At 54.6% G+C, this 21,352-nt stretch overlaps 1 protein-coding gene across 2 annotated transcripts in view; it reads right to left on the bottom strand.

Annotated features, from left to right (window-relative positions):
* Positions 1–21,352, bottom strand: part of TTBK1 (tau tubulin kinase 1) — a 45,454-nt gene that overhangs the window by 6,779 nt on the left and 17,323 nt on the right. For both annotated transcript variants that reach the window (XM_007972493.3, XM_073006007.1), the window contains exon 13: positions 18,846–19,407. In XM_007972493.3, coding sequence (XP_007970684.3) covers positions 18,846–19,407 — 562 coding nt within the window. The remainder of the gene's footprint in view (positions 1–18,845; positions 19,408–21,352) is intronic.

Here is a 21,352-nt window from a genome sequence, read left to right as displayed (position 1 = left end):
TACATCTGCCTGAGTGATCTTCCTGAAACTTAATCTGATTCCATCTCTCTCTGCTTCAAATCTGCTATGGCTGCCACAGTCCTTAGGAGACAGTTCAGATCTTTTTTTTTTTGTTGTTTTTTTGATATGGAGTCCTGCTCTGTCACCCAGGCTGGAGTGCAAGTGGCGCAATCTCGGCTCACTGGGCTCACTGCACCTCTGCCTCCCGGGTTCAAGTGATTCTCCTGCCTCAGCCTCCCCAGTAGCTGGGATTACAGGTGCCCTCCACCACGCCCGGCTAATTTTTTTTTTTGTATTCTTAGTACAGACAGGGTTTTGCCATGTTGGCCAGGCTGGTCTCAAGCTACTGACCTCAGGTGATCACCTGCTTCGGCCTCGCAGAGTGCTGGGATTACAGGTGTGAGCCACCGCGCCTGGCCTAAGGCAGTTCAGATCTTTGACTTGGCGCATGAATCCCCCACCCAACCCTATGACCTGCTTCTACCTGCTGCTGTGGCCTCACTTACTGCAACACCCTCGGTCCCCTGCCCCTGCCTACACTCCACCCATTCTGATGCTTCCAGAAGTTCCTAAGTGCATCTTCCAGCTCACACTTAGCCCAGGCAGTTTCCTTCACCTGGGGGTCCCTCTCACCCCCTCTCTGCACATGATAACTTGCTCCCCTTCCTTCAAGACCAGCTCAAGCAGCTCCTGGTCTTAGCAAAGGAGAGACAAAGCCTTCCTGTCAACTTTCCTGTCCACCCACCAAGCAGATTTACTCACTCTCCCTTTTCTACTTGTTTTTCACATCTTTCCATGAGAGAATCTCCCACCTGTTGTTTTACATGCATTTATTTATAGGGTTTCTCTCCTGTTACACAGAGATCCCTGAGGGCTTCTTCATTCACTCCTTCAAGAAGTGGTCTTTGAATGTCTCTTGTCTTGGTCACCATGTTATAGTCTAAGAATCTGTGGATCAAGTATGAATGAGATAGAGATTGTCCTTAGTTTCTCTATATCAGGAAACTAAGTGGGGATATGCACATTCCACAAATGTTGTGATCATAAATGAGGTCATATAAGCAAAGGCATATAGCAGTTGCTCAATAAATGTTAGCTCTCTCCCCACCTCACCTCCCACCTCCTGCTCTGTCACTTTGGTTTGAAGGTTATTGGCAGAAAAGCCTGGATGCCACACCTATGGAGAATAGGGTGTGGAGAAGGGAGGGGGCTCTGCCAGCCGAAGCCTCCATGCAAACAGCACAAAGCCAGGTGGAGAGAAAGGCAGAGACCTCCAGTGCTGAGGGTCTGTCCAGGGCTGTGGCTGCTCCCCTTCCCAACTGCCATGATCTTCCCTGTAATCAGACCATCAGTGAGGGTTTGGTGGGGGTGATGCAAGAATATAGCTTCAGATTCCAACAGGACACCAGCAACCCTGTTTGGGCCAGGTAAGGAACTTTCTTAGAAAACTCTTCTTAGTTAGAAAGTTTTCTTAGAAAGCTTTCTCAGAAAGCTCCCTACCTGGCTCAAACAGGGTTGCTAGAGTTTCCTCAGCCTGGGGAATATGGCAAAATCCTGTTTCCACTAAAAATACAAAAATTAGCTGAGCGTGATTGTGCACGCCTGTGGTCCCAGCTACTCGGGAGGCTGAGGAGATCAAAACTGCAGTGAGCTGTGATCGCACTACTGCACTCCAGCCTGGGCAACAGAGCGACACTGTCTCAAAAAACACAAAAACAACAACAACAACAACAAAAAAAAAAAAAAAAACTTTGTCCCCTCCACATATAGGCTGGAAGTGTCCAGAAGAATGTACTTTTTCTACACAATATTCGTTCTTATTAATCCATTCACTCATTTAGCAAACACTAAGCACCAACTCTGCGCCAGGCCTTGTGCTGGGACACTTTACCAGTCACCAATGTTACAGCTAGAGAAAATGGCTGGGTAGAGGTGGAGGGGCTGCTGTAAGCTCCCGGGTGAGAGGGGACCATGGGGTGGGTGGGTGTTGGCACTGAGAGTCAGGGACAGGCAGACAGACAGAGAGCTCTGAGCATGTCTCTCTCCCAACCACCTCTGAACTCACCCAACTGGCACCAGACACATCCTGCCCAGTAGGGATGGCCTTTAACTCCACCAGGCCACCCATTCTCCACAGAACCTTTGCCTATTGTCCCTCTCTAATCCCTGGCACCTTAGTTAGAGACACCCTTTCCTTTGCTCTCTGGCCAGGTCCTGGATCTCTCTGAAAAGGCCACATGGAGAGGATGGGATGCCCCCGCAACACGCGCACACACACACACACACACACGGTGCTCACATTGGATGGTTGTAGGTGAAACCCTTTCTGCTGCCTCAAAGTCCTCCCCTCCTATTACCTGGGAGAGAGGAGGAATGAGAACTGGAAATCAATGATCAGTCATAAAATCAGACTGGGAAACTGAGGCACAGAGAAGGGCACAGATTTGGGCACTGGTCCAGGTTGTGAAGCACATCCACCAGGGTGGCCCAGGACCCAAAACTCTTTTTTTTTTTTTTTTTTTTTTTTTTTGAGATGGAGTCTTGCTCTGTCACCCAGGCTGGAGTGCAGTGGCCAGATCTCAGCTCACTGCAAGCTCTGCCTCCTGGGTTCACGCCATTCTCCTGCCTCAGCCTCCTGAGTAGCTGGGACTACAGGTGCCCGCCACCTCGCCCGGCTAGTTTTTTGTATTTTTTAGTAGAGATGGGGTTTCACCGGGTTAGCCAGGATGGTCTCGATCTCCTGACCTCATGATCCACCCATCTCGGCCTCCCAAATTGCTGGGATTACAGGCTTGAGCCACCGCGCCCGGCCCCAAAACTCTTTCCAGTGTCTCCCACTCAGTCCCATGTGGGGATACCTGGAACCCTCTGCCTTTTGGGAGGAAGAGCCCTGAATCTCACGGTGAGGACAACTTTGCCCTAAGGATAACCGCCACCCCCACACCAACCTGGGCATGCTGGCTTTTCGGTTCCAAAGTCCCTCTGCCCTTCCCCCATCTGGCTCTGTGCTGGGGAGGGGCAGAGCCTGGGCTCAAATTCCTCCCTCCTCAGAGAGTAGCCTAACCCTCTCCCTGCCTCTCCTGGATGCCCAGTGAATTATTCATCCATTTGCCCATTTGATCTTGAGTTCATTCACTCAGCCAGTGATCCACAGACACCTTCAGTGTGCCTGGCCCTTTAGCTGTCTGACAAAGTTGACACCTCCTTGCTTCCTTCTCAGGGCAGCAACCTTTATGATTCTCATCTGCTTATTGTGGTTCCCAGGCCTGGCTTGGCACAGCATTGTCCAGAGTTGCTTTTTAAAAATGCACAGTCCTGGGTCCTACCCCTAGATTCTGTAGGTCAGAGATGAGGCCCAGAAATCTGGCTGTTTTAAAGCTCCTTAGTGATTCAGAGTTCAGCCAAAGGCATATACGTGGTAAGGGTTGGGCTGTGGGGAGAGGAGGAGGACAGGTCAATCAAACCGATACCCTCAGAGAGAATGAAAGTCCCAGTCCTGCCCCTCCATCCACTGTGCCTTGTCTAGAGGGCTAGGCCTCACCAGCTCCAGAGCCCAGCCCAAGTCCATGTTTACTCCAGTCAGGAGGAAAAGTGAAGGGAGAGGATGGACCAGATTCTGAGCTTCAGTTGCCACCAACAAAACTGGGCTCTCATGCCCTTGGAGAAACTTTTCTGACACTAACACTGGAGACGGGGCTCCACATAGCCCCATCCTTAATCCTCACACAGGGTGCATGGAGCCACTCCTGTCTGGACCCCAGCCAGCTCCAGACTTCAGCACTGCACCCCAGCCCACGGTCCCGAAGTCGAAGATGCGGGCCTGGGAGGCAAAGTGTGGCGGAAGCAGGAGGGTGAGCCCTGGCTCCCCACTCCTCCCATGCTGAGGTGGGGGGCTTGTGCCTCTCACAGCAGTTCCTTCTCCTCTCTCAGAAACTGCCTCATGCACGCCTCCCATCCCCTCTCCTCCACTAGGGAAGAAGCACCCCCCACGCCCCTGCTCCACCTGTGAGGAGGTGAGCTGTGCCTGCATCACCTCTGTCAGCTCCGCACTCAGCACCGCGTTTCCCAGACCCTACCTGCATTTGTCTGTCTGTGTCACCACTCTCCAAACATCTCTGACAGGCCAAGAGCCCTCCCTACACTTCACCCCACACCCAGGAGTGCTGCGGAAGGGGAAGGTGGCAGAAGGGGTAAGATGACCCAGGAACATGGCCACCTACCCCAGGTCTATGCAGAACTGCACACACTTGACCCCACATCTCTGTGTCCAAAACCCACCCTTGCCCGCCCCAGGGCAAGGAGCTGACAGCTTGTGGGTGGCGTCTTCTAAATGCCCCGGGGCTTTGGGAATACAGCTGGAGCTTGCCCCTTTGCCTTCCTGTTTGTCAGTGTGGGGGATGGGGTGGAGGCATGGGGGCCTTCCTCTTTTACGTTGTCCTCCTCACCTTTCCCCTCTCTCTCCAGTCTCAGAAGTCTGCCATTATTTCCGTCCTAGTGCCCCACCCCTCCCGCTGACTGAGTTCTCCTTCAACCCACATTCTATCCCTGCACCCCCAACCCCAGCCTCTCACAGTTCATGCTCCAGTGTCCCTCCTTGGCGGACCACCCCCACCCTGGCACCCCCAAGGCCAGGGCTGCATCTCCTGTATTTCTCAGATCACCTATCGTAGCAGAGGGCCAGGGGAGGCTCCTCAGTGCAGTGTCCTGTCACAGGCCTCTGGCATCCTAGCTTTCTAGTCCCACCAGACACTTGGTCTCAAAAGCCTGATCCCATAGAGAACTGATCACTGGGCCTGGTGGGTCCAGCCCCCTACTTCTACACACCCTCTATCCCCACCCTGAAGTTGGCAATTTGGAGTTGAGCCCCAGAGACCAGAGTCCACTCACCCCTTCCCTCTCGACCTGTTCAGTGAAAGGAGACTGCCAGCAGGGCGAGGGTGACTCAAGTTCAACTAGGCCCAAACCTCTGGGGTGCCCTCCTCACCCAGCTGCCTGGCTAAGGTGTGGACGAAGCTCATCCACTGACTTGGAACTTGCCCACTCCTCAGTCCCAGAGTCAGCAACAGACTAGCCCCTGCCCTCTGCCCAGCCGGGTGACCTCAGAGCCAGGGTCTACACTGAGAGTTGGGAAAAGAAGTGGGAGGGTGAAAGAAAGCAGGCGGAGGCGCAGGTTCCTGGAAGGCGTCTTTAATCAGGATTTGGTAGTACACAAGCTCTCCGGATTGTCTGCATTAACATACAGGGACTTAAAAAGGCACAAGATCCCTCGCACAGCGACGCGTGACGGCGGGGCGCCCCCTCCCCGCCCGTGTGCGGCCGTGTGCGCGTGGGTGCGTGTCCGTGTCCCACCCCCGTGGCGGCGCCGCGCGTGTGCGTGTCGATTTCAAGTGTTGGATTTGTACAGTACTCGCAGTCTAGGGGCGGGGGTCTCAGTGCATGCTTTTCTACCCGGGCCTGGGGCCACCCCCGACGCCGCTATGTACACTAAGGAGAACGCACCCCGGAGAGAGAGAGGAAGAAAAAAAGCGTCCCATCTTCGTGTGCGTGTGTGTGTGTGTGCGTGTGAGTGTGTGGTTTTGAGTTTTTCGTGCATGCTTCCGCTGGCCAGGGTCGGGGAATAGTGCAAGCGTATAATACAGTATTATTGCAGTACAAAAGGGAGGGTCGAGGGAAGGACTTACGATGGGAGGGGAAGGCTCAGGAATAAACCGACTGGGACTCAGGACCTCCGCGAGGGTCCTCTCGCTAATCCTCTTCCTATCCCTCCCCCACTCCGCCCCCCACCCCCGCAATTAGAAAGCGTCTGCGGACGCAGGAAGGGGCTCAGCTAGGCCCCGGTGCTGAGTTTCTCTCTCCCACCAGTCCCAATTCTCGGGGGGCAGGGGCCAGCCCCTCTCCTCGCTAGACACTGAGAACTCTGAGGGCCCGGAGCCCCGTTCCCTCCCCCACGGAAGCCCCTCCGAGCGGGGGGCGGGGTCGACGGAGCAAGTGCAAAGGAAGCAGATGTTGGTCCCTGAGTTTTATTTTCCGGGGTGGGGGTGGGAAGAGCTGGAAATGGGGGGGGCATGTTTGGGGACCCCCAGGGCCCTCAGTGGTGGGATGGGGCAGGGGACGCGGACTGGGGCGTGGGCAAAAAGGGGGCTGTTGGGTTGCTCTGAGAGACCTGGGCTCAAAGCTCTGCTCCCCCTCAACTCTGGGCTCTTTGGCATCCAATTGCAAGGCCAATTATTGGGGCGGGGGTAGGGGGCAACTCGACGGGCTGTGAGGTAACGGGAGTCAGGGGGGTGAGGCGACGGGGCCCTCCGAGCCTGGAGACCTAGCTGAACGCCTCCCCCCGCCCCCATCCGCACCCCAGCCTGGCAGCACTGAGGGGAGCCCCACTCCAGCCCGCCCCCGCCCCGGGGCCAGGGACCCAGAGGCCGCCAGCCAGCAGCACGGAAAAGCAAACGAAAACGGGCGCGAAGGCGGGGGCGGCGGGGGCGGTGGGGGACGCGAACCCAGGGGAAGCCTCGGCGGCGGGGCGGGGCGGGGCGGGAGCGCGGCGGGGCCGAAGTCCGGCGGGGGGTGCGGGGCGCTGTGTGGGGCGGGCCGTACATTCGTGGCGCTGGCCGCGGGGACGGGCGGGTGGACTGGGGCCCTGGTTTGGGGACCTGCGGGGGTCCGGCTGCGCAGTCCTCGTGCGCTCCGGGCCAGGGCTGCTAGTGCAGGGTCCGGAGAGTGGGCGAAGTGCGCGCAGCTACGGAGGGAGAGTGTGTGAGTGTGGCTGTGAGTGTGAGTGTGAGTGTGTGAGGGCCGGTTAATGATTGGCCATGTGGACCCCACTGCCCGCCCCCACAGCCTGTGTAGGGAGGGAGGGTGCGTGGTGGGACTGAAGGTGGAGCCGAGTGGAAGAGAGTCTAGGTAGGTTCTAGGAAGGAGTCCTGTGGGCTCCATTTCCCTCTCCTCTCCACCCCTTCCCCACCCCTCATTTGGAGGAAGCGGGCACTCAGGCTCGGGGCCTCCTGGGCTGTGATGCCCACTGGATGGCGTGTGGGGAACCAGAGGGATGTTGGAGGGGTGTGGCCCTCAGACCTGGAGCCTCTCCCGTAGGAAGAAGGATGCTTGACATTTTCAGGGGCTGACTGTGTGGAGGGTGGGCTGGTTCCTGACTCTTGAGTTGAATGTGTCCCAGGTCTAAGTGGAGTTTGGGGTAGGGTGGGATGGGCCTCAGGCCCTCCTGAGAGATCTACACTTCCATCCCCAAGTACCACATCAACCCAAGGACAGCAGAGGATACAGCATTTTCCAAGCTCCCCACACACAACTGGAGTTACCCCCACCCCCGGTCAGAGCCACACCCTCCCCAAGTATGGTCCCCTCCACTGCCCACTCCATATAGATACATTTACACAGCTCCTTCTGCCTACCCAGGGGCCCAAGGCTCCCCCCACCACTGCCTGAGCAAGACAGCACCACCCCTCCCCAGAAAAAGGGAACTAGGCAGGGCAGAAGAGAGAGCGAGTCCGAGTCCGGGGGTCCTGGGACCAGCATGGCTCAGAGGTGCCACCATCCCCCACCCACTGGGCAGGGAGGGCTGTGTCTGTTTTCCCCAAAACTGGAAATGCAAAGGGATATCATTGGGTTCAGGATGTTAGCGGTTGGGATGAGAGTGTTCAGTGGTTATTGCTGTGACCCAAGCTGCCTTGAGTGTGTGGGGGATGTATATTAAGTTATCGAAAATTTACTAGCGTATTTGTCACAGACCCAGGGTCCCTCTCCCTTGAGAAAATACTAGTCCCACCAGGAGGCCCCCACTCACCACAAAAAGGTCCACTGGCCCCCGTACTCATTCAGGCACTTATGCACACCACATGCATACACACAGCACACACTACACATCCCCACTGGCCAGGTTCGAGTTCCTGGACAAGAACGCTGTCACCTTTGAGTGCTGCAGCCCTGGACAGAGAGTGGTGCGGAAAGTCCTCAGGCTCACAGTGGTTGCAAAATGAGTTTAGGTCACCTCTGCCTGTAAACCACTTTGGTTTGATTCATACAGTGATTTTTCTTTTTAAAATTAGATGCCAACAATTAAAAATTGGGAGATTTCAAATAAAAATTAGAAGATAGTGGCAACAATTGGTTGAGCTGAGGACGGTAAGGGCGTGGGAGTTCCCCTGTTTACCACAGTCCCTGAACCTGCCACTTCCCTGACACTGTTTGGCTCTTGTTGATGTGTGAGTTGGTGACACCCATTCGGTGCCCACAGATGCCAGGGTCTTCCCATCTGTCAGCCTGACCCCTAGGACCTCACCAATCCCACTGAGGTCAGGTTTTGGAGCTCCTGCTTTCTCACACTAACTCCTCCTCTGCCCACCTGATCCCCAGAGCTGCTGTGGGCTGCTTGGGGCCATGTGGGACTGAGGGGTTGGAGGTCTCTGGAGAGACAGGGTTCAGCCATTTCAACCAACCCCAGTACTCTGGAGTGACTCCCATCTGGATGCCACCCCATGGCAAGGTGGGAATGGGAAAGGAAGGAAAATATGGCTTGCTGACAACTCCCCTCTTCTCTATAGACTGAGCAGGGAGCCCACCGCAAAGGACAATCAACCAACCAGTACACACAGACCAAGATGTTTCACAAACTCCTGTCAAACACGACCTCCAATTATTCGGCATGGGTGGGTTTTTTATATGTTCTGGTAAATAAAATATTCTGATTAATTTGTTAAATGCAGATAATACTGGGATCTACCTCATAAGCTATTATGAGGTTTAAATGAATTAATGTTGTAAAGTGCTTAGATCACTGCCTGGCACATAATAAGCACTGTGTGCCAGTGGCTGTTAAATAAAATCACAAATAATTGTAAGCCACCACTAAATGCAGAGTGAGACTATCAAGTGCGAAAACACCACTTTCAAAATACAACAAAGACAGCTGTCTCTTTTCAGAGCTGACCCCGAAGAGGCTACGCACTTTCCCCAAGCAGGGTATCAATCTTGAAACATTCTGGCCTCCTCTTGGGAAATGCTTCAGAAAACAAGAGTGACAATATTGCAGGCTCACAGCATCCCCACCTCGCCTGGGAACCGGAGACTGGCAACTCGACCCAAACCATGTGAAACTCTGCTGTGCTTCACGTGAACTTGATCCAACACAAGTGGCTTAGATGACCTTAACAATTTCCAAGAGTCAGAGCTACCCAGAAAAGATAATAATATTATTAAGATCACCTGTGAGCTCAGAGCTTTATGGCTTACGAAACACTCTCCCCTCCACCATGGAGGATAAACAAAAAGATGTCCCCCTAAAGGACAACATGCTTTGAACCATGGCCTTGCTTCAAAGGACACACCCTCTCCCACAGGTGTCAGTTCTGAGGTGGGGGGTGTCTATTTGAAAACTCAGCCACCTTCTCAATGCTGCAGGATCTCCCACTTCCAAAGGTGTTGGAAACAGTAATACATACGTTATGCTAAAATGAGGCTGAAGCCAGTGCCATCATCTTTGATATATCACAAGGCACTTTGGGATCTTAGAGTACCTCAGGGTCACTGAGATGGAGCAGTGCTCAGGGTTGGGTAGTGGAACTCTCTAGAAGGGAATGCTGGATCACAGAGTGCTTGGTTTCATCCAACCCCAGATTGGGGGGGCGGGGGTCCCTGCCCACATTGCTACTGACTTACGGAGCAGATGGTGGGCAGGCTCCCTTCACTTCACCTCCTGCCACTACCTGGGGTGGATGGGAGGAGGGCAAGAGGATGGGGCTGGGGGAGGCAGTGCCAGCAGGAGGGGAGTGGGGCCACTGTTCAGCCTCACCCCCGCACCTTTGTGCTTTTTGTTTTCTGTCCCTTCTCAAAGGGTCTACCTTGACCCTCTCCTGCCTACTGCCTGAGCAGGGTGCAAAGCCGTCCAAAACAGCCTGGAGGGCAACAGAGGCTTGGGTCTGGGGAGATTCAAAAGTGAGCAGCTGAGATGGGGTGGGGGCGGGGCACAAGTATTAGAACCCAAATCTGACTTTTGTTGCCAGATGGAGAAGGTGCTCTTGGCCCAGACATCCTCAAAAATAAATAAATAAATAAATAAATAAATAAGTAAATAAATAAGCAAATAAACAAATAAAATGACTTACAAAGAAAGATTTTGGGGAAAAGAGTGTGTGGCTATGGAGTGGCTTATGTGGATGGTGTGGATGAGCCATGGTGGTCCTCTGTGTGGACAGTTTGGCTCCAGGGCACTGCCCACCACACTTACAGCACCCCCAGGCTGGGGCCAGGGCCCTGAGGCCTCTACTCTAACCAGAGACATCTGGGGGATTGATGGGCCAAGCAGAAGTTATGGGGAGAGAGGGGTAGAAGAGTGAAGCTGGGATGAGAGTAGGTACATAGGAAACTACCAATGACTGCATAGACATCTTTCTGGCTCCCTAACACACACATGCATACACACACTCATACAGCACTGTGCAACTTGGGCACGTGCCAGTCACGTTGAGGTCTGCATAAATGGCACTTCCTGGAATTACACAGTGCACAGCCTGAGCATTCATCCATGGCAGCCCTTCCACATGCACAAACGCTCATTCGTAAGCACACTCTTATGCACAAGTGTACACACATGCACACAAGCAAACATACAGACACTGTATGTTTGTCTCACTGAAATAAACATTTTGCAAATCTTCGGGCCTCCTCCCCTCCCCATACAGGCACTGCGCTTTCTGGCACCCACTTCGCTACTACCCCCATTCCCCAGGGAAAAAAGGTGCTGGCTGACATGGGCAGGATGAATAAAGGGAACCTTGGGCTCCCTGCAGTGACAGTTGGGGGCTGAGAAATGGGCAGAAGAGGCATGAGCAAGCTGACATCCTGACACTTCCCCACTCCCAAGTGTCCAGATCCCTATCCAACCTGCCTTTCTTCTGTTGTGTCTTCACTACCACCCTTGGGGGCTCACTGAGCACCTACAGGAAGGAGTCACCCTCTGAGAAGGGCAGAGGTGGGGCTGCTCCCACCTGGGATTTGTCCTGAGACACTGGTTTTGCTGACAAGCACATACATGGTTTCTCGCCTCATCCTTAACAACCACCTTTGCTGCCACTGCTTCTAAGCTGGGTCTCCTCATTGCTCAGTTCTAGCCTGCTTTGAGAGGTGGATCCCAGGTCCCTCTCGTCCATCCTCAGTTCCTGAGGAGCCGAGGACAGACATCCAATCCTACCAGGGAGTGATGGCACAGGTGTCTTTGGGGAGGGGCAGCCTACCATGGACTGAGCCTTCCTGGGGTAAGATGTGTGAGGAAGGAACTGTGTCCTCAATGACAATGGCCTGGGAAAGTCTCGCTAGGTCACAGGGCTGCCTCCCCCCATCGCTGAGCATTGAAACACTCCCCACCACATTCCAAACCTGGCTGCCCTGGTCTCCATCCCATACACAGAGCCGCGCGCGCGGGCACACACACACACACACACACACACACACCCCACACAAGGAGGGTCTTGGTCTCCTGCCAGCCCCTCGGGGTGGATCAGACCCAGCCATGCCAAGAGATCACAAATTAAACAGAACAAAGCCCATGCCAGAGTGCCTCTGGCCCTGCAGGCCTCATCTCCCTGACACCTTACTTTCCACTGGACTCCGGACCCACCAGTGGCTCCAGCTGAGCGCCCCTGCCCTGTCCTGGAAACTGTACCACCAGCCCCACCCCTCCCTGCACCATTTGGCTGGCACCTACAAAGGGAGCTGATGCGGGGGTGGGACGGAGACTCTGCTTGGGGTGGGAGTATTACAGTACCTTGGGCCAACGTTCTAGGGGGGCTGTATTGCATGATGGGGTGGGATGGGTGTGAGTGTGTGATTATTGCGTCCTGGGAAGGAACCATGGTCTCTGCCTGCTCCCCACCCCCCCCACCTGCCCCCTCCAGGAGGGGGGGGGCCCAGCCTAGGTCTTGTGGGTGAACCGGGCCCACACCTGCTGCAGCTGGGACCGCGAGATGCGGAGCACCGAGGGCATGAGTCTGTGGTTGCCAGCAGCGAGGGGCGCGTGGCGCCGGTGGGGCGCCCGCACAGGGCTGCTCTCGGCCGAGCGGCTGCGCTGAATGAGGGAACCGGAGGAGCCCGAGGAGCCGCCGCCGCCGGGGTGAGGGTAATGCTCCGTCTCCAGCGTGGAGGAGGAGAACACGGAGGACGCCAGTCGTCGCAGGGGGCTGTACCGCGGGAGGGAGTGCCCCGAGAGTCTGTCCTCCTCCAACTGAAAGAGACCAAGAGAGTGGAGGGAAAAGAGGTGTCAGGCACAGACTCGACAGCTCCGTCTCCGGGGCCACCCACCGCTCACAGCCCCTGCGGCGCCGGCGTCCCGGGCAAGTGGGCGGGGTCAGGCAGGGTGGAGGAGGGTGCAAACCACCCGCCCCAAAGTCCTGCCTCAGAATCTAGGCTCTGGCCTCCAACGCCCTTCCCCCTCCTCCTCCTCTCTGGAACTTATCACACTATGGTCTCTGCAAGGAGACCATGGTCACTCACCTCCTCCGAGAAGCCTTCCCGGCTTAGTCCTACCTAGCTCAGGGTTGTTCTGGACTGGGGAACACTTTCTCTTGGGAAGGTGGCTCTGTGCTCTGAGAGAGTTCCTTGCCATGTGTTGACAACTGTGTGCTGCCTGTCTCCCCAGTTAGATTCCGTGCTACTCATTAGGTCTCAGAAACGTTCCCTGTACACCCTCCGCCTTGGTACCCCCCGTCCCATCACAGGGAAGTGTTGGGATCTGGCTGACAATGCGGCATAAGGTGGGACTCTAGAGCCCAATTACTCTGTTTGAATCCCAACTCCAACACTTAAAATCTGAGCAAGTTACTGCACCTCTCTGAGCCTCAGCTTCCTCCTCTGTAAAATGGGGGTCATAATGGTGCCCACCTCAAAGGGTGGTCGTGAGGATTCAATGTTATAAGATGCAGCACTTGGAACAGCACCCGCCATAGAGTAAATGCTGCACTCTTCACTGAGCCATTTTAGTATCTAATTTTAAATCACTCTTCCAAATGAGGGAAGGGATGGACTCGTAGGAGGAGGGGCAAACTGAAGTATTTTCTTGAAAGTGGCTTTTCCCCTGTCCCCTCAAAGGCTGAGCCACCAAGCAGCCTGTGTACGGGGCTGGGCAGAGCTGCTGCCTCATCTCCTTCAGGAAGAATCCTGCCCTGTGTCCCCATGCCCTCCGAGTGAAGTGGATGTGTCCCAGATATGTGGGGGCAGAAATGGCGCCCAGGGTGTTACCAGACCTCTCCCAGCCTGACCCTCTCTCTTCCTGAGACTGAGGCCAGTTGAAATAGCTTTTACAGTGGCAACAAGGACTGACCGGGCCAGCTCCTCCAGGAAGGAGGGGGCCTGCGACACTCAGCTCCAGCATCCCTTGCTGCTGTCAAGTGGGGGCACAAGGGACTTGGCATGGAGCCTCCAGCAGAGTAGGGAAGAGGGAGAACATTCTAATAGGACTGGCTTTGCTCCCACCTTGCTTTCCCTTTCATCTTCTTTTTGGCCAAGTCTAGGATCCTTCTGAGCTAGTCTCATCTGCACTAAAGTTTAGGGGTCTAAGGCCCACCCAGAGAGACCAAGGAACAGAGGCACCACTGTTGCCCAAAACCCCCTCTCACAGTACATGTGGGTGGCTTAACATTCCGGCCAGAGTTTGCTCAGCTGCCAGGCAGATTTTCATAGGATGGCATTGAATCCCAGAGTGCTCTTGCCCTTCAGACTGGGCACCACTTGTGGCCACCTGCTTGTCTTCACACCAGTTGAAATACCACCTGTGTGAGACCACTGCAGCTCCCTCCCCTGCAAGCTCCCAGCTTCTAGCAGATAAGAGTGCTCTGTTACCTCCCTGATGGACCTGGATTGTAAACATCTTTCTAGACCTTTGCATCTCCACCCTACCGCTTATGACCTTGAGCTCCAAAAGGGCAGGACTGGGCAGCTTTATTCATCTTTGTCCCCCAGCCCCTAGCACACTGTCCAGCACGTGGCAGGGAAATGCTTTGGTGCCTGCCGGGCAGTGTCTGTGTACTCAGGGCTTGCTGACCTGCTGTGCTATCGGCCAGAGACAACCGATAAAGGCAGGCAAACAGCCCTCCCCCAAATCACACACTTGCTAGCCTGCTTCACCCTTGCCCTAGCTTTTCCCGCCACTCCTAATTTGCACCTTAAATTTCCTTGAGAAGAAAGCCAGGTGTGTGTGTGGTGGTGGGGGGAAACCCACACACACACCATCACCAAAGAACAATAGATACTTTTAAATAGCCCCAATTGTGCCTGCTTTCACACTGTTTCCCTCCCCGTTCCCCACATGTGCAGGTGACAGAGTTGTAGGTGCTCATAGTTTAAATGATTGGTGTTATGAGGAAGTTCACACATCAGGCACTGAGAAAATTGAGCTAGGTCTAGAGAGGGCTCCTCCAAAAAGGTGGCGGGGAAGAGGGAATTCAGCAGAGAGTTCTTGCCTGCCCTAAGCCGCATAATCTCCGCCTGTGGGTGGAGAGTCCCAAAAACTGTGATTCTAGGATGCAGCCAGATTTGGGAGGCCCTGCCACAGGCCCAGGCTGGGCTCACCACTTCCTTCAGGCCAGCCCAAAGACAGAAGAAAAAAATAGGCTGGTCCATTTCTCCCTGCTCCTCTACCCTTGATGAAGGAAGATCTCTGCTTCACCCCGCTGTCCTGAAGTACTTGGCAAAACATGTTATACCCCATATGTTCATCCAGAGACACACACAGAGGCTGCCCTGCACACTGACATGCCCACAGGCACACCTGCTGACATGGCCCAGACAGTGGGTATGCACACAACACACACACACACACACACACACACGCTCCAGGCTCTCTCTAATCCTGCACAAACCATCTGCTCTCTCTGGCCTGTATGTTTTCTGTTAAACTCACAGACCTCAGGCCAGGCGCAATGGCTCACGCCTGTAATCCCAGCACTTTGGGAGGCCGAGGCAGGTGGATCACCTGAGGTCAGGAGTTCGAGACCAGCCTCAACATGGAGAAACTCCGTCTCTACTAAAAATACAAAATTAGCCGGGCGTGGTGGTGCATGACTGTATCCCAGCTACTCGGGAGGCTGAGGCAGGAGAATTGCTTGAACTTGGGAGGCAGAGGTTGTGGTGAGCCGAGATCACGCCATTGCACTCCAGCCTGGGCAACAAGAGCCAAACTCCGTCTCAAAAAAAAAAAAAAAACCTCACAGACCTCAGACGGAATGGCTCAGAGCTCAGATCTCGGAACGAGCTGCCTGGGTTCAAGTTCTGGTGCTAACACTTACCAGCTGGTCCTCACCAGCTGGGCTAAAAACTTTGCTTCTATGAATCTTAGTTTTCTTACTTTTAAAATCAAGATTCCCTCTTCATAGTGTTGTTGTGAGGAATATACATATAAACATGAAAGTGCTTAGGACGGTGCTAACTATTGTTGTCATTATTAGAATTATTACTCCAATTGTTATCATCAATAGAAATGCTTTGACATTCTAGGCATCTGTGGTTCTGTACACACTTGCAGACCTGCTGCATATTCTACACAAATGCAGTAACATGTGCACCCACCTGCAGGCACATACATATGGACACATCCATCCACCAGTGCACGGCTCGAGCTCCACTGACACAAACGCACATGCGCAGGGGCACAATGCTAACCAACCTCGATTCTGTACACTGTGGGGAACCTGAGACCCACAAACACCTCACCCCCAAAGACACACACAGCTCATCTCTTGCTGACACAGGTAGTGCCTGTCCCTGTCACAAGCAGGACCCAAGCCCAAGACTGACTGATTATAGAATCGGCTTGTGCTTCCCCATCCCACCAAATCTCTCTCTCCCTACCCTCTTGGCCAGAATTCCCCAAAGTGAGGATGAGTCCCAGGACACAGGTAGGAATCTGCAGGTAAGAAAAACTTTAGAGATGAACCTCAGAAGAACCTCAGCTCCCTCACCTGGAGACCCAGAAAGAGACACTGACTGGCCCTCAGTCACTGGGAAGGGAACGGCAGAGCCAGGTCCAGACCTCGGTCTCCTGACTTTAATTCTGGGCCTTCTCTCTTGACACTGTCTGTCACCCTCCCTAGACTCTGCACTTTCTGCGGGTACAACCTATTGTGCAAGTCGCCTCTGATGCCTGTGGTACATGGCACACAGTAAATGCTCAGTGAGTGTGGATGAATGAATGGGAGTGGAGCAAGGACCCCAAACACATTTTGCTCCCTCTCCTGCTGACTGGTGCTGGATGTGGTGGGATCAATGGCTAGTTACAACACAGTGGTACCAGCCCGCGTGACTGCCAGGTCTGCCAGGGCTGTACCTCCAACTCAGGCCAGCTAGGGCCTCTCTGGGTGAGGACTCACGGGCCCCACTTTTTGAGCCCCCAGTTTCCAGTGTCCAGGCAAGGCCGGGATGCATATTCCCCAGGACCACAGCTCGGAGGTCCTTTCTTCTAGAAGGGACTTCTAGCTAGGATGGGGTCTGAATGCAATCCTGCCCACAGCTGCTTTTCCCAGGGCACCCATGTGATCCCAAGCAAGGCCTCCCGATCTGAGCAAGTGGTAGAACTGGCCCCTGGCCCAACACTTGGGCACTTCCCAGAGCCACCAAGAGTGTACGCCCCCAACGTGGGACCACTATGTGGAACGCGGCGCAGCCCCTAAGCCCCTTCCGGCATCCACTCCATGACTCTCTCCAGCCCCTCTGCGGGTTCATGGACCCCATTTGGCACACAGTGCTAGAGTTTTCCTCCATTTCCCAGGTCAGAGGTCAGCCTCTGTCCCACAAGCGAAGCCTGGCCAGGCCAGTGGCTGTCTTCCTATTCTGATACCCTGTCCTGGTCAGAAGAAAATAACCCAAATAGCATGAGACATTTGCAATTTGGCCATCATCTGGCCCTTCCCTGCCCTTCCAGCCTTGTTCCTCAGTCCTCCCACACAAGGAGGTGCCACTGCAGCCAGACTGGGCCCTTCCAGGGCACCCAACACACCTGTCCCTGTGCTCAACTATAGTCTCTCTCACCTTGGCTCCACTTCTCCCCATGGCCATCCACCTGGCTCTCAGAGCTCACCTCCTCCATGAAACCTGCCCTGATCATGGAAACCCCTTCCCACTCCTCCCCGCTGCCCTCCAGACATCTCCTGCCCTGATTTCAGGGACCTTCTCCCCCATGCTCCTCCCATGCTCCGACCTCTCCCTCTCACTCATCATGCAGAGCTCCTTCTCCTCTCATTCCCCCTAGATGTGAGCACCTCTCAGCTTCCGCCCTCACTTTTGGGTTCCACACCCTATACAGTCCTCTTGGGTAACATCACCCATTCCCATGGTTTCCCAAACCCCGAAATCTGTATTTCCAGCTGCGATCCCTCTCCTGAGCCTCAGGTACCTACACATGGACATCCCTTAGATTCCATGATGTCATTGTATTTTTTATTTTATTTTATTTTATTGTTTTTCTTTGTTTTTTGTTTTTTGTTTGTGAGACGGAGTCTCGCTCTGTCGCCCCGGCTGGAGTGCAGTGGCACGATATTGGCTCACTGCAAGCTCTGCCTCCCGAGTTCACGCCATTCTCCTGCCTCAGCCTCCCGAGTAGCTGGGACTACAGGCGCCTGCTACCACACCCAGCTATTTTTTTGTATTTTTAGTAGAGACGGGGTTTCACCATGTTAGCCAGGATGGTCTCGATCTCCTGACCTCGTGACCCACCCACCTCCACCTCCCAAAGTGCTGGGATCACAGGCGTGAGCCACCGAGCCCGGCCTATTTTATGTTATGTTATTTTATTTTTTTATTTTATTTTATTTTATTTTGAGTCAGGGTCTTGCTCTGTCACCCAGGCTGGAGTGCAATGGCACAATCTTGGCTCACTGCAACCTCTGCCTCCTGGGTTCAAGCAATTCTCGTGCCTCAGCCTCCCAAGTAGCTGGGATTACAGGCAGGCACCACCACGCCTGGCTAATTTTTTGTATTTTTAGTAAAGATGGGGTTTCACCATGTTGGCCAGGCTGTTCTCGAACTCCTGACCTCAGGTGATCTGCCCACCTTGGCCTCCCAAAGTGCTGAGATTACAGGCGTGAGTCACTGCACTGATCAGTTCATTGTATTTAAATCCAAATTCTCACTCCCTTCAAAACCACTCAGAGCATCAGCCGAGACACGAGAAGCCCTGGCCCCCACTCCATCACAGCCCTCTTGGCCTATCCCCAACACCCTTAGCACTATCCACCTTGCCCCGCATCCACAGCCCCACCCCAGCCCAAGCCACTGGGGCACTCTCTTGCCACTGTCTGCCACGTGGCCTGCCTGCATCTCGTTTCATGCCATTTCAATACATTTTCCACACAGCAGCCCAATGATCATTCAACAGTACCAATGTAATCATGTTGCACTCCTTTTTAAAAGCCTTCAGTGGCTCACCAAACCTGCAGCATCAAGCCCCGACCCCCTAGTGTAGCCCTGAAGGCCCTCTGTGGCGGGGCCCAGGGCTGACCTCGCAGCCTTGGCTGCTGCAGTGTGCCATCAGCTCAGTGCTCTCAGATCGCCCCCTCCCGGCCTGTGCAAAACACTGTACCCACGGCCTGCGAGGCCCTTCTCCCGCCTTGTCACTTGGCTTAATTGCTCACAGTGCCAGACTCAACTCAGAATGAGAGGGCACTTCCTCTGGGGAGCCTTGCCTGCCCCCCAAACATGGTTTCAGACCCTTAAGCCTGTCTACCTCCATCACAGCCCTGTGACTGCTGGGTTACTGGTCAGTAGTGCCAGCACATGTGGAGCACCCCAGGCCTACACACCAGGACTCTGGGCATCTGGAGATGGGGAGTGGAGTACAAGCCCAACCTTACCTGTCTCTGTGGGCCTGTGGGGTCCGACTCTCTCCGTCGAGGGCGGGGTCCCGAGTGCAGGGGTGAGTGGGAAGGGCTGCCAGGCGTGGGGGGCTGTGACGTCTCGGAACGGCCATCGGCCTGGCTCAGCTGGGGTGGCAGGGGCTGGGGCGGCAAATGCTGCAGGTCCTCCTCGGCCAGCACCTGCATGCTGCGTCCCCGGGGCCGGACGGTGGGCTCTGCCCCCAGCCGCCGCCGCTCTTCGCCCTCCTCGGGCAATGGCCGCAGCTCCTCCGGCTCTTCGTCCGTGGTGCCCGACGTGCTGGGCTCAGCCCCCGGAGGGAAGTCCTTGAGCTCCGTCTCCTTGTCAATGATGACCCACTCTTTGCTGTCGAAGTCCTCCTCCTCAGCCAGCGGCACCGAGCGGAAGGCATTGCTTAGGGCCTCCTGCTCCACAGAGGCTGACACATCCATGCGGCCACTGGCCTGCCGGTCAGCGTGGCCTGTGTCCACTGACAGCATCTGGGCTGGCTGAGAGGAGCAGGCCTGGCGCGAGGGCGAGCCAGGCAGATCCATCCGTGACCTGCAAAGCCACCCCTCATGGGGCTCAATGCCCAGCCCCACTGGACCCCCAAGAACCCCATGCCAGTGGCAGGGTGGGGTGTGACTCCCGAAACCTGACCGCAGTACCCCTCCCAACTTGGGCCAGGCCAGTTACCTCTAGGCCTCCAACCTCACTTCCTATCAAGGCTTTGTTAGTTCGTTTGTTAGTTCATTCATTCATTCATTCATTCAACAAATGTTTTTGAATGCTTACCGTGCTCCAGGAATACAAACAAGCAGAAAATAAACTCGGGTTTCTGTGCAAGGAACGTTCTCTCCTGGGCCACCCTAGGGAAGCTAATCTTCCTCAGGCAAGCTTTGTTCTTGCCTCTCCAGTGCTCACAACCAGTGGTTGCTTCCTGCTGCTTCCAGGCAAACACACCCAACTGGCCCTTGAGTTTACAGAGGGCTTTCCAGCCTCTTCTGCCACCACCCTCCAGGCCTGCCTGGCTGGTTTCATCACTCCCAAGATGGTCTTGTTAGTTCCAGCTCAACAAACTCCAGTGACTCCCCACCCCCAACAACAAAGTCCACACTCCTTGGTTTATACTCTAGGCCTCTCACAGCCTGACTATGGCTGTCTCCCCATTTCCCTCACCAGCCCCATCTTAGATTCCACCCTTACGGCCCACCCAGAACGTGGCCTCTCCCCACAGGACCTCTCCCCACACACAGCCTGTCCTTCTACCCTTTGCTGTCTGATACAGGTTGGCTGTTGCCTTGGGCAGGTAGCCTGCCTTTCCCATCCTGCAAGGATTAGTGCTTTGTATCTCTCTCTCATCACAGGGTGAACCTCATGTCTGTTCACAATCTGTCTCCCCAAGAGACTGTGAGCTCTGCTGGGCAGGGCCTGGGTCCCATCTGACTTTACCCCAAGGGCATTGATCCTGTCTTGGGATATCTCTTCTGTCGTTATCTTTTTTTTTTTTTTCCTTTGAGACGGAATCTCTGTCACCCAGACTGGAGTACAGTAGCATGATCTTGGCTCACTGTAACTTCCACCTCCCAGGTTCAAGCTATTCTCCTGCCTCAGCCTCCTGAGTAGCTGGGCTTACAGGTGCACACCACCACACCCTGCTAATTTTTGTATTTTTAGTAGAGATGGGGATTCACCATTTTGGCCAGGCTGGTCTCAAACTCCTGACCTCAGGTGATCCACCTGCCTCAGCCTCCCAAAGTGCTGGGATTACAAGCGTGAGCCACTGTGCCCGGCCTCATTATCTTGAACTGTGCTGTGAATCTCACATTACTTTCAGAGCTTCTCAACTTGGGGCCATGCCAACCCCAAGAGGAGGATATTTCTGGTTGTACAATAGTGTGTGGGAGGATGCTCCACAAGGAAGAATTGCCCTCTCCCAAATGCCAGGGTACCCCACTGAGAACCACCATGGAGGCCTAACCTATCTTGGGTTTGTGCCACTGCCTCATGTTCAGGCTGTGGGCAGGGGGCTGACTTTCATTCTCCCCCAGCATCGAGCCTATGGTTCAATGGCTCTTCAGCTGCAGAGGCAGGGGTGCAGATCAGAACCGCCTGTGGGGCTTTCTCAAAATACTCCTGCCCCAGCCTACGTGGGACCTGCCCAATCTGACTGTGCACAATATTTTTATTGACTTGTTAATAAAGACTTAAATAAAACATCCCTGAGAGAGGCCACCTAGGGTCTTATATTTATGCTCTCATGTAAATGGCTGATATCATTTCCTTTCTGAGGCACAGTTTGTTTTGATGGACGTAAGGGGGAGAAAGGGTGCCAAAGAGGGCTCAGGGCTAGTAGTGCGTGTGTGTGTGTGTGTGCACGCGCGTGTGTGTTTGCATGTGTGTGCGTAGTGGGAGCTCAGACAGAGGGCTGGAGACAGGAGGCAGTGGGGTGGGAAATCTGAATCCCAACTGCTTTGTACTGTCTCCTGCTCCCAAGTGCCCCAGA

Source organism: Chlorocebus sabaeus, chromosome 17, assembly GCF_047675955.1.
Source record: "Chlorocebus sabaeus isolate Y175 chromosome 17, mChlSab1.0.hap1, whole genome shotgun sequence".
Classification (NCBI taxonomy): Eukaryota; Metazoa; Chordata; class Mammalia; order Primates; family Cercopithecidae; genus Chlorocebus; species Chlorocebus sabaeus.
This window is presented reverse-complemented; position numbering and strand designations above follow the sequence as displayed.